General features: G+C 49.0%; 1 protein-coding gene across 1 annotated transcript; it reads left to right on the top strand.

Annotated features, from left to right (window-relative positions):
* Positions 1-962: 962 nt before the first annotated feature.
* LOC121855034 lies at positions 963-12303 on the top strand. Its single transcript, XM_042349865.1, has 3 exons — positions 963-1379; positions 1439-2212; positions 11862-12303. The coding sequence occupies exons 1-3, from the start codon at positions 963-965 to the stop codon at positions 12276-12278; spliced, it is 1608 nt and encodes a 535-aa protein (XP_042205799.1). The 3' UTR covers positions 12279-12303.
* The last annotated feature ends 352 nt before the right edge of the window (positions 12304-12655 follow it).

Genomic DNA, 12655 nt, shown 5'->3' on the forward strand with positions numbered 1-12655 from the left:
GGAACAGCTGTCGACCTGTTGGATTTTGTTTACGAGTGAACAACTGACAGTGCCTCCTAGTGTCAGTTTACGTGTCAACAGCTGACAGTATCTCCTCGAAGAACTGACGGTGCCTCCTGAACAGCTGTCAGACCTGTTGGATTTTTGTTTACGAGTGAACAACTGACAGTACCTCCTGATGTCAGCTTACTTGTGAACAGCTGACAGTACCTTCTGGTGTCTCTTTACGTGTGAACAGCTGACAATACCTCCTGGTGTCAGCTTACTTGTGAGCAGACTGACAGTAACCTCCTGAAACATCTAACAGTACCTCCTAAAACAGCTGACAGTACCTCCTGGTGTCAGCTTACTTACGAACAGCTGACAGTAACCTCGAACAGCTGACATCATGTGGGTTGAGTGATATAAGCTGTGCCTTAGGAGGAGAACAAGCTGCCCACGCCCTGCTTGCCACAAATCCTCTTCTGTACCAGGGCGCTAGCAGATTCCCAAGCTCCTCCTACAGGCTCCCTGACCACACACTCACAGTTCCTATCCTGTTCCTTCAAGGGCCTGTTCTCCTCCTATACTGGTACAACGGCCACAATTCCGTCGACTCCTTCGTCATACGGCTCCTCAACCATCACTGAAAGACCAATGTGGGGTTCCATCTCCACGTGTTCATTTCTGTTTTAATTTCAATATTTGTTTTCTCTCGCTGCCCCCCTCACCCTTCTCTCCTGCAGTGTTGTTTATTTCAGGTTCTGCGTCACACTACCGGTACCAGGTTGTAAGAGACCCGGTATGAGTTGTGAAAGACCCGGTACCAGGTTGTAAAAGACCCGGTATGAGTTGTGAAAGACCCGGTACCAGGTTGTAAGGTACCACTAGTGAGGGGTCCGGTACAGTGGTGGCCATGACGGAGGGCAGGACTATGTTATACGGCAGGGCCAGGAGAAGACCCGGACAATAAGTCATGGAGCATGGCCACACATAACAAGGACCAGCAGCCGCCCGTCTACTCCAGAGAGTTAACCCTACAGGCGCACTTCACCTTCGGTACGGCAGCCATGGCACCCGTGCAGTACGCCCAGGTCACGCCCACCTCTACCTCGGCCCTTGGTGGGCGGCCACTCATGACCAGTGGGACACCACATGAACACTGGCGCTGGAACGGCGGCGGTGGCGCTGCACAGTGTTCCATTACCTGTGGCCGCGAAGGTCTCACCATGACGTACAACGCCCCTCCCGCCGCTACCCACGCCCACCACGCCCTTCCCTGCCCCATCTGCAGCTCCCTGGTGGCGGGGCGCTCAGTACCCCCGGCCACCACCGTCTCCCACGACGCCGTCATCACCACCACCACCACCAGTAGCAGCCCCATCTTCACCAGGAGCTTGGTGGATCTCAGTCGACCACAGGAGCAGCTGGCCGCCCGCAGCCTCACCTTCTCCGGTAGTCTGGACAGGGCCACACAGCGGGTTCGCAGCAGCGACCTTATGGCCGCCGCTGCAAAAGCACCGCACACATCGTGCTGCAGAACAACGAGAGTCAGGAGACGCGGCCCCACGAGTTCCACCACACTCTGCGGGCTGATGACGCCCCTCTTGGCCGCCCGGAGGCAGCGAGCCGGGGCAGAGCACGTCACAGGGCCGCCCCGGACACTGAACACGGGGCCGTGGGCGGGTGGGAGCGCTTGCACCCTCTGAGCGAAGAACAGGACCCGGCCAGACGAGCCTCCGTGGAGGGGGGCGAGGCGCCGCTACTGCCCCCCTGCTGCCCCTGCCACCACTGCTCCGCCCTCTACTCCCTCGTGTCCAGTCTGGCGCACGAGCGGACGTGCCACGCGTGCGCCCATCACCACCACCACCACCACCCGCCGTGTTCACCCACCCCACAACGCTCTCAGGGACCGCCACGTGCAGCCGACCCCCTCAGCACACAACCCAAGTCACCCACAGTCCGCACCTTCAACTCCCACAGGTGCTACGAGGAGGAGGGCGAGGGACCCCGGCGCCTGGAGAGGAGTCACCCCAGGTCCCGTTCCCCCTCCCCCAGGATGGTGCTGGTGGGCAGGTCCGCCTCGCCCCACAGCTCCCCTTCACCAGATCGTCGCGGCGACGGAGCCGAGGATCGCCACCCCCACACCACGCCCCAGATGCCCCGGCGTGTGCCCCGCATGGGTGCCGCAGCCGCCGCAGTAGCCGCAGCCTCCACACACACGGCTGTACAGGTACATTAGTGGATGGTTGGGCAGGTGTGTTGTGCCCTCAGCTAATGTGTCCTCGTCTACACCTGCCAGCCACCCACGTCCCCCGCCACCCACGTCCCCGCCACCCACGTCCCCAGCCACCCACGTCCCCTGCCACCCCACGTTGTAACACCCATCTGATCACCTCATCCACTCACCCACCCAGTGTAAAAATAATCATCCATCTCATCATCCAGTAACCGTGTGACCACCTCAGTGTTGTCTCATAAACTTGTTATATATGTAAATAAAACTTGAATTATATTGACTTGTGTGTGAACTCTTCCTCCTCCTGCCCTTGAGGTGTGGCCCTCCTCCTGGTAACACTGACTGGCCACAGAGGGTAATTGGCCACTTAATAGCTCTCCTCCATTGAAATTCCTTGGCCATGGAGATTAGTTCTGGCACAGAAGGTAATTAGCCACAAAGGTTAACTGGCCACAGTGGTTAACTGGCAACAAGCTAGGTGACCATATAGATTCTTGGCCACAGAGCTGATGTTGTGGCCACAGAATACAATTTGGCCATAATTAAACAAGTCTTAATTACAATGTTTGGCCATAAGTGTCCAGGTAAGGTTAGGTTAGGTTAAGGCTGCTAGGTTAGGTTGGTAGGTTAGGTTGCAAGGCTAGGTTGCTAGGTTAGGCTACAAGTAGGGTAGGTTAAGCAGGTTAGGGGTTAGGTTAGGTTAGCAAGGTTAGGTTAATGTGGCTTGTCTCGTTCAGTGAGTGGTCATTATATAGTAGGGTCGTTATTATAATAACCTGTATTAAGAACTCTAATTACCACCTGTTAATTAGATTCAAGTGTAAAGTACAGGTACAGTGTTACAGGTACTTGACTATACCCATAAGTACAGGTACAGTGTTACAGTGTACAGGATCAGTGTTACAGTGTACTGACTATACCTATAAGTACAGGTACAGTGTTACAGTGTCCTGCCTGTATCCATAAGTACATGTACAGTGTTACAGTGTACAGGTACAGTGTTCAGTGTCCTGGCTGTATCCTAAGTACAGGTACAGTGTTACAGTGTACAGTACAGTGTTACAGTGTACTGACTATACCCATAAGTACAGGTACAGTGTTACAGTGTTTGACTGTATCCTTATACAGGTACAGTGTTACAGTGTACTGACTGTACCCATAAGTACAGGTACAGTGTTACAGTGTCCTGCCTGTATCCATAAGTACAGGTACAGTGTTATAGTGTACTGACTGTATCCATACAGGTACAGTGTTACAGTGTACTGACTGTATCCATAAGTACAGGTACAGTGTTACAGTGTCCTGCCTGTATCCATAAGTACAGGTACAGTGTTATAGTGTACTGACTGTATCCATAAGTACAGGTACAGTGTTATAGTGTACTGACTGTATCCATAAGTACAGGTACAGTGTTACAGTGTCCTGCCTGTATCCATAAGTACAGGTACAGTGTTATAGTGTGTACTGACTGTATCCATATACAGGTACAGTGTTACAGTGTACTGACTATACCCATAAGTACAGGTACAGTGTACAGGTACAGTGTTACAGTGTACTGACTATACCCATAAGTACAGGTACAGTGTTACAGTGTCCTGACTGTATCCATAAGACAGGTACAGTGTTACAGTGTACAGGTACAGTGTTACAGTGTACTGACTATACCCATAAGTACAGGTACAGTGTTACAGTGTCCTGCCTGTATCCATAAGTACATGTACAGTGTTACAGTGTACAGGTACAGTGTTACAGTGTCCTGGCTGTATCCATAAGTACAGGTACAGTGTTACAGTGTAGGGTACAGTGTTACAGTGTACTGACTATACCCATAAGTACAGGTACAGTGTTACAGTGTCCTGCCTGTATCCATAAGTACAGGTACAGTGTTACAGTGTACAGGTACAGTGTTATAGTGTACTGACTATACCCATAAGTACAGGTACAGTGTTATAGTGTACTGACTATACCCATAAGTACAGGTACAGTGTTACAGTGTACTGACTATACCCATAAGTACAGGTACAGTGTTATAGTGTACTGACTATACCCATAAGTACAGGTACAGTGTTACAGTGTACAGGTACAGTGTTACAGTGTACTGACCGTATCCATAAGTACAGGTACTGTGTTACAGTGTACAGGTACAGTGTTATAGTACTGACTATACCCATAAGTACAGGTACAGTGTTACAGTGTCCTGCCTGTATCCATAAGTACAGGTACAGTGTTATAGTGTCCTGCCTGTATCCATAAGTACAGGTACAGTGTTACAGTGTACTGACTATACCCATAAGTACAGGTACAGTGTTACTGTGTACAGGTACAGTAGCTGTGTTCTGACTGTATCCATAAGTACAGGTACTGTGTTACAGTGTACAGGTACAGTGTTACAGTGTCCTGGCTGTACCCATACGTACAGGTAATCAGTGTTACAGGTAATTGACCGTATCCATAAGTACAGGTACAGTGTTACAGTGTACAGGTACTATGTTATAGTACTGACTATACCCATAAGTACAGGTACAGTGTTATAGTGTACTGACTATACCCATAGTACAGGTACAGTGTTATAGTGTACTGACTGTACCCATAAGTTCAGGTACAGTGTTACAGTGTACAGGTACAGTGTTACAGTGTACTGACTGTATCCATAAGTACAGGTACAGTGCTATAGTACAGTCTTTACAGTGTCCTGGCTGTACTATAAGTACAGGTACAGTGTTACAGTGTACAGGTACAGTGTTACAGTGTACTGACTGTATCCATAAGTACAGGATTGTGTTACAGTGTACAGGTACAGTGTTATAGTGTACTGACTATACCTATAAGTACATGTACAGTGTTACAGTGTACAGGTACAGTGTTACAGTGTACTGACTGTATCCAAGTACAGGTACTGTGTTAAGAAAAGTGTACAGTGTTACAGTGTATTGACCGTATCCATAAGTACAGGTACTGTGTTACAGTGTACAGGTACAGTGTTACAGTGTACTGACTATACCCATAAGTACAGGCATTAGCAGGTACTGACCGTATCCATAAGTACAGGTACATAGTGTTACAGTGTACAGGTACAGTGTTACAGTGTACTGACTGTATCCATAAGTACAGGTACTGTGTTACAGTGTACTGACTGTATCTATAAGTACAGGTACAATGCAGTGTACAGGTACAGTGTTACAGTGTACTATACCCATAAGTGCAGGTATGGTAAGTTACAGTGTACTGACTGTATCCATAGTACAGGTACTGTGTTACAGTGTACAGGTACAGTGTTACAGTGTACAGGTACAGTCTACAGTGTCTGCATCCATAAGGCTGGTAGTACTGTGTTAGGGTGTACAGGTACAGGTTATAGGTACAGGTACAGTGTTAGTGTCCTGGCTGTATCCATAAGGTACAAGTGTTACAGTGTACAGGTACAGTGTTACAGTGTACAGGTACAGTCTTACAGTGTCCTGCTGTATCCATAAGTACAGGTACTGTGTTACAGTGTACAGGTGTTAGTGTTATAGTGTACAGGTACAGTGTTACAGTGTCCTGGCTGTATCCATAAGTACAGGTACAGTGTGTTACAGTGTACAGGTACAGTGTTACAGTGTGCAGGTACTGTGTTACAGTGTACAGGTACAGTGTTGCAGTGTACAGGTACAGTGTACAGATACAGTGTACAGGTACAGTGTTACAGTGTACAGGTACAGTGTTACAGGTGCAGGTATTGTGTTATACAGGTAGTGTTACAGTGTGAGGTAGTGTTAGTGTACAGGTACAGTGTTACAGTTGTGGCATGTGTTTCAGTGTCAGGTACAGTGTTACAGTGTACAGGTAGTGTTACAGTGCAGGTACTTGTTAGGGTGTACAGGTAATAATGTTACAGGCAGGTACTGTGTTACAGTGTATAGGTACTGTTACAGTGGCATTGTGTTACAGTGTACAGGTAATAATGTTACAGTGTACAGGTACTGTGTTACAGTGTATAGGTACTGTTACAGTGCAGGTACTGTGTTACAGTGTACAGGTACTGTGTTACAGTGTACAGGTACAGTGTTACAGTGTATAGGTACTGTTACAGTGCAGGTACTGTGTTACAGTGTACAGGTACAATGTTACAGTGTACAGGTACTGTGTTAGCTAGTGTACAGGTACTGTGTCGTGGTGTGCTGGGATGTGTCGTGGTGTGCTGGGATGTGTCGTGGTGGGCTGGGGTGTGTCGGGGTGGTCTGGGCGGGGGTATGTGACGCCCACTTGCCCTCCGCCCACCATTAACAGGAGTGGGTGGGCGGGCGGCCTTGAGCCTTTAATTCCTCGTGTGTGTGTGTGTGTGATGACTTGTTGTATTAGTGGCGTAACCTTGATGGTTGAGTGACTTATATTGCTACCTTGGGACCATAGTGTGTGTGTGTGTGTGTGTGTGTGTGTGTGTGTGTGTGTGTGTTCTAGTTTCTGTGGGTTGAGACAGAGAGAGGGGGACACACACACACATATATCAAGCGCTCAACACACTGACCCTTCGACTCTCACTGACCATCACCACGACCTCATCTGCAAATTTGGTAGAGCTTCTACACATCCCGACACCGCTCCTACTACCACCTGAGATCCTTGTCCAAGAATTGCTGTTCGACACCACAACCGCATCCAGCCCTACGTGCACGAACTGATCGCTATAGAACAGCCCAGTCCCAACCATTGTAAAGATTATCAATAACTTGTAATAAATCAGTGTATTCACTCTGATAAACACTACTCCTTGCACTGTCACTATGTTGAAATGGACTGTGGTTTGAGCTTTTCCCCATCTAGTTATTATGTCTTATTTGTGTCACTTATGTTACTTGTATATTATTTGTAATTCGTAACCCATTCCCAAATATGTAACTGTATATTTTTCAGCCTTATGGCTGCTTAAACTAAACCGTTAATTATTATTATTATTATTATTGTACACACACACACACACCTTGTACACAAAGAGAAAAAATGGGTGAAATTGGTGCGTAAATTGGCCCATTTAAAAAGACTTAATCTGATTTTGGCGATATTGGCGCAACAAATTGGCGTTAAATTGGCTGAAATACCTGGTACTTGTGTATAGAATAGACAGATAATTGGCTTCAGGAATAAAATTGGAAATGGTGATAAGGGGAGGAGGAGGAGGCACAAACAGAGTACTCTAGGCTAGTACATATGCCATGAAACAATGTACTCAGCCGTCAACTTCAGTACACATGAACCAAAGGACTCGGGAAATAGCCGGGTATTTTTCGACAATACTGAACGTTTCTGAACACCGTGAGATATCCGGCACACACACACACACGTACTCAAGCTGAGTTCTTTCCGTTACTCTGGGTCGTACTCTTAACCCCGGGAGGATGTGGGGATATTTTAATGGTGTAATAATGATGGTGGTGATGGTGATGGTGTGTGTACGAATATGGGGTAATGTATGTTGACGTTTTGGTAATAATAATAAGAGGAACAGAATAACAACAATAATAACAACAATAACAACAACAACAACAACAACAACAACAATAAAACAACAACAATAAACAACAATAACAACAACAATAACAACACCAGGGCTATATAACCGTGAACAAAGGAAGGTGTAGTAGGGGTAGGCAGTAGTAGTCTGGTCACGTGATCATTTGTGAGTTTGTTTATCGAAATCAGCTGATCCCAGGAGGTGTGCGCGGTTGCCAAATGTCGTCTTGAGGTCTGGGAATATGATTGGTTAAGAGTTACAGGGTTGCCAAATGGTGTAATTCTTTTTTTTTTTGTTTTGTTTTGTGTTTGGTGTATTCTTTTGTTTGTGATTGGTTGATGTTTTGTGCCAAATGTAAATTCTTTGTTTATGATTGGTTTATGTTTACAGGGTTGCCAAATGGTGTAAATTCTTTTTGTTTGTGATTGGTTGATGTTTACAGGGTTGCCAAATGGTGTAAATTCTTTTGTTTATGATTGGTTGATGTTTACAGGGTTGCCAATGGTGTAAATTCTTTTGTTTGTGATTGGTTGATGTTTACAGGGTTGCCAAATGGTGTAAATTCTTTTGTTTATGATTGGTTGATGTTTGGGTTTGCAAATGGTGTAAATTCTTTTGTTTGTGATTGGTTGATGTTTACAGGGTTGCCAAATGGTGTAAATTCTTTTGTTTATGATTGGTTGATGTTTACAGGGGTGCCAAATGGTGTAAATTCTTTCGTTTATGATTGGTTGATGTTTACAGGGTTGCCAAATGGTGTAAATTCTTTTGTTTATGATTGGTTGATGTTTACAGGGCTGCCAAATTGTGTAAATTCTGTGTTTACGATTGGTTAACGGACTTTATAGAGAGAAAAGTCCGTTATATGTGGTCCGTTATAGAGAAGTCTGTTATATCAAGGGTCCGTTATAGAGGTTTATAGGGTGATAGGAGAAAAGAGTGTAATGGGTAATAGGAGAAAATGGTGAAATAGGGTGAAAATAGGTCACTGGGTTGAAATAGGATGATAGGTGCTACAATAACAACTACAATAAGACCTAATCCAGCAAAGCCGCTGTTTACTGAGGTGTCTCTGTGACCCCTGGCTGCACGTGACCCCTGGCTTGGCACGTGAACCCTGGCTGCACGTGACTCCTGGCTTGGCACGTGACCCCTGGATTAGCACGTGACTCCTGGCTGGCACGACCCTGTAGCACGTGACCCTGGCTGCACGTGACCCCTGGTGGCACGTGACCCCTGGCTTGGCACGTGACTGGCGGCACGTGACCCTGGCTTAGTACGTGACCCTGGCTTAGTACGTGACCCCTGAGCTTGCCTACTGCCTCCTGACACACTTGTAATTAGTGGCCTTGGTTACCTGTTCATGGTGGTAGTGGTGGTAATGGTGGTTGGAATTGTTGTAGAAATGATAAATACGGTAGTAGTTGTAGAAGTAGTAGTGTGTAGTAAAATAATAATAATAATACAGCCATAGGTGTGATTATGACGTCTGATACCTGTACTGTACTTGTTGCAGGGGTGGGGCAGTCATAGTCTAACATCCTCAGTGGAAGTGTGGAACCTCTTGTTACGCAAGTCAGTGTTACCTGGTTGGATTACCTCCCTCTCCCCTTTCCTTTCTTTCTCCCTTCCCCCTTCCCTCCTCCTCCTCCCTCCCTCCTTCCTCCCTCTCCTCCCTCCTCCCTCCCTCCCTCTCCCTCCTCTCCCTTCCTCCCCTCCCTCTCCCTCCTCCCCTCCCTCCTCCTTCCCTCCTTCCCTCCCTCCCCTCCTTCCCTCCTCCTCTCCCTCCCTCCTTCCTTCCCTCCTTCCCTCCCCTCCCTTTCCTCCCTCCTTCCCTCCTCCTCCCACCCCCCTCCTTCCTTCCTCCTTCCCTCCTCTCCTTCCTCCCCTCCTTCCCTCCCTCCTCCCTCCTCCTTCCTCCCTCCTCCTTCCCTCTCCCTCCCTCCCCCTCCCTCCTCTCCTTCCCTCCCTCCCCTCCTCCCTCCCTCCCTCCCTCCCCTCCCTCCCCCCTCCCTCCTTCCCTTCCTCCTCCTCCCTCCCCTCTCCTCCTCCTTCCCTTCCTCTCCCTCCCTCTCTCCCCCTCCCTCTCCCTCCCTCCCTCCCTCCCCCTCCCTCCCTCCCTCTCCTCTCTCCTTCCCTCCCTCACCCCTCCGTCCCTCCCCTCCTCCCTCCCCTCCTCTCCCTCCCCTCCCCCCTCCCTCCCTCCCTCCCTCCTCCCTCCCTCCTCCCTCCCTCCCTCTCCTCCCTCCTTCCCTTCTCTCCCTCCCTCTCCTCCCTCTCCCTCCCCTCTCCCCTCCCTCCCCTCTCCCTCCCTCCCCTCTCCCTCCCCTCCCTCTCTCCCTTCCCTCTCCCCTCCATCCCCTCTCCCTCCCTCTCCCTCCCTCCCCCTCCCTCCCTCCTTCCCTCCCTCTCCCTCCCCTCCTCCCCTCCCCTCCTTCCCTCCCTCTCCCCTCCGTCCCTCCCCCCTCTTATCATGGGTTCAAATTAAGTCGGGTTAAATAAACTTCACGAATCCCAGAACCCAAAACCATTCAGGGATTAGTGGATTCTAGGTGAGGTTAGGATTAGTGGATTCTAGGTGAGTGGGATTAGGGATTAGTGAATTCTAGGTGAGGTTCGTGGATTCTAGGTGAGGTTAGTGATTCTAGGTGAGGTTGAGATTAGTGGATTCTGGGTGGTGGGATTGGGGATTAGTGATCTAGGTGAGGTTAGGGATTAGTGGATTCTGGGTGAGGGTTAGTGGATTCTGGGTGAGGGATTAGTGGATTCTGGGTGAGTGGGATTGGGGATTAGTGGATTCTGGGTGAGTGGGATTGGGGATTAGTGGATTCTAGGTGGTGGGATTAGGGATGATTCTGGGTGAGTGAGGTTAGGGATTAGTGGTTCTAGGTGAGATTGGGGATTAGTGGATTCTGGGTGGTGGGATTAGGGATTAGTGAGTTCTGGGTGAGTGAGATTAGGGATTAGTGGATTCTGGGTGAGTGGGATTAGGATTAGTGGATTCTGGGTGAGTGGGATTAGGGATTAGTGGATTCTAGGTGAGTGGGATTAGGGATTAGTGTTTTCTGGGTGAATGGGATTAGTGGTTCTGGGTGAGGTGGGATTAGGTTAATTAGTGGATTCTGGGTGAGGGATTAGTGGATTCTTGGTGAGGTTGGGGATTAGTGGATTCTGGGTGAGGTGGGATTGGGGATTAGTGGATTCTGGGTGAGGTGGGATTAGGAGTTTATTCTGAACCCTTGATCACTCTCTCTAATCTACTAATCTTCGGCCTAATCCTTTTCTCTCTTAGTAATCACCTAACCTAACCTAACCTAACCTAACTGGTGTTTAAGTAAGAGGTATCTAGTTAAGGTAGAGTCTCAGTGTTGGGTTAAGTTTGAGTTGAGTTAAGTTAGGTTAGGTTTGGTTGGGTTAGGTTAGGTTAGGTTTGGTTCGATTTGGTTTGGTTAGGTTAAGTTAAGTTTGGTTAGATTTGGTTTGGTTAGGTTAGGTTAAGTTTGGTTAGGTTAGGTTAGGTTAGATTTGGTTTGGTTAGGTTGGGTTAGGTTTGGTTTGGTTGGGTTAGGTTAGGTTTGGTTTGGTTAGTTTGGTTAAGTTTGGTTGGGTTAGGTTCCTCGTGTGGCAAGATGTCTGTATGTATCTTAATACCACGATCACCAGACGGACCGCTAAGCCATCCTATACTACCTTAAGCTGATTTAGGTTAACGATCCTGTGGTTGTTTGGGGGTGTGTTAGGTTTAATTGGTTTTGGTCATGTATTCAGTGGTGAGAGTTAAACCATTTACTTCATAGACGATTTAAACCTGTTTTGATATGGCTAAGCCTGACCTGACGAACGTGTGTGGTAGTTTTAGGTGAGGTTTAGTTGGTTAATTCTGGTTAACGGTTGTGATTGTTAAACCATTTACCATCCAGACGATCCAAACTCGTTTTAACCAGACCAAACCCTAACCTGTTAAACCTCTGTTAGTTTTTATTGGCTCGTGTCATCTGGTTTAATGGTGTGGTCGTGTTGCCCAGGTGCGGACTTCTTCCATTCATTATAAAGGTGTTATTGGCGCTAGTTAAGGTGGCAGGTTAGGAGGAGGAGGAAGGCGTTTGTGTTGTGTTAATGGTGTAGAGGTGTAGTGCTCCCATGGGTTCACAGGGTGATGGAGGAGGGCCCGCCTCTACGTCCCGTGGGCCCCGCACCAGGCAGCAGAGGGGGCCCCGTCCACGCACCATCCACATCGACGTGTACTGCAGCTCCTCCTCTGACGTGGACTCCTCGTCGCCCTCGTCACCCGTCTCGGAGGACACGCTAGACTCGGGGCCTCGTAGACCCCACGCTGTGGTGGCCCTGGGGTCTAAACAGCGCAAGAAGACGGAGCTGAACCTCGGCCGTCACCACTACCACCCACTGGAGGAGAAAGCCTCCAGTTTTGTGTACTCACGAGGACGAGCTCCACACACCAGCCGGAGGACCACCTTCATTACCGACGACTTGTTGCCGCTGTGCTCCTCCCCGCCGCCCACAACACCAGACAAGGATGACCTGGCTGAGGAGGTGGCGGCCGCCTTCTAGAGGCGGTACGTCACAGCCGCCGCCGCCCGCCAGCACCCATCAGTCCCCGATACCCATGCCCGCACCACGACCAACCACACTGGCGGTGCCCATTTCACCTCTACCGCAGCCGCCGGAGAACGCCGGCGCCCGACCACACAGCAGACACTCTAGTCTGTCCTACCTCAGTAGTCCAATGGATGTTGACCCCTGGGAGGGCGAGGCGGAGCTTCCGGATTCAGCCTTGTCCTGGCGCGGCAGTGAGTTCGAGACCTCGACGCCCCGTCTGACGAGTGACATAGACCTGCCGTCACCTCGCCCCACCTCAGGGCTCTCTCTGTCGTCCTTACACGAAACTTTCTGTGAGGGAGAGTCAGAGGTGCTGGGCCTGCACGACT

Source organism: Homarus americanus, unplaced genomic scaffold (genome assembly GCF_018991925.1).
Source record: "Homarus americanus isolate GMGI-L3 unplaced genomic scaffold, GMGI_Hamer_2.0 scaffold10063, whole genome shotgun sequence".
NCBI lineage: Eukaryota > Metazoa > Arthropoda > Malacostraca > Decapoda > Nephropidae > Homarus > Homarus americanus.

What these genes read in the sequence shown, in the direction of transcription:
- LOC121855034 (XM_042349865.1), top strand. Translation starts at nt 963, where the DNA reads ATGGCCACACATAACAAGGACCAGCAGCCGCCCGTCTACTCCAGAGAG. An exon ending in CCATCTTCACCAGGAGCTTG is followed by an intron (nt 1,380 to 1,438) that starts GTGGATCTCAGT and finishes CTTCTCCGGTAG; the next exon opens with TCTGGACAGGGCCACACAGC. An exon ending in CCACACACACGGCTGTACAG is followed by an intron (nt 2,213 to 11,861) that starts GTACATTAGTGG and finishes ATGGGTTCACAG; the next exon opens with GGTGATGGAGGAGGGCCCGC.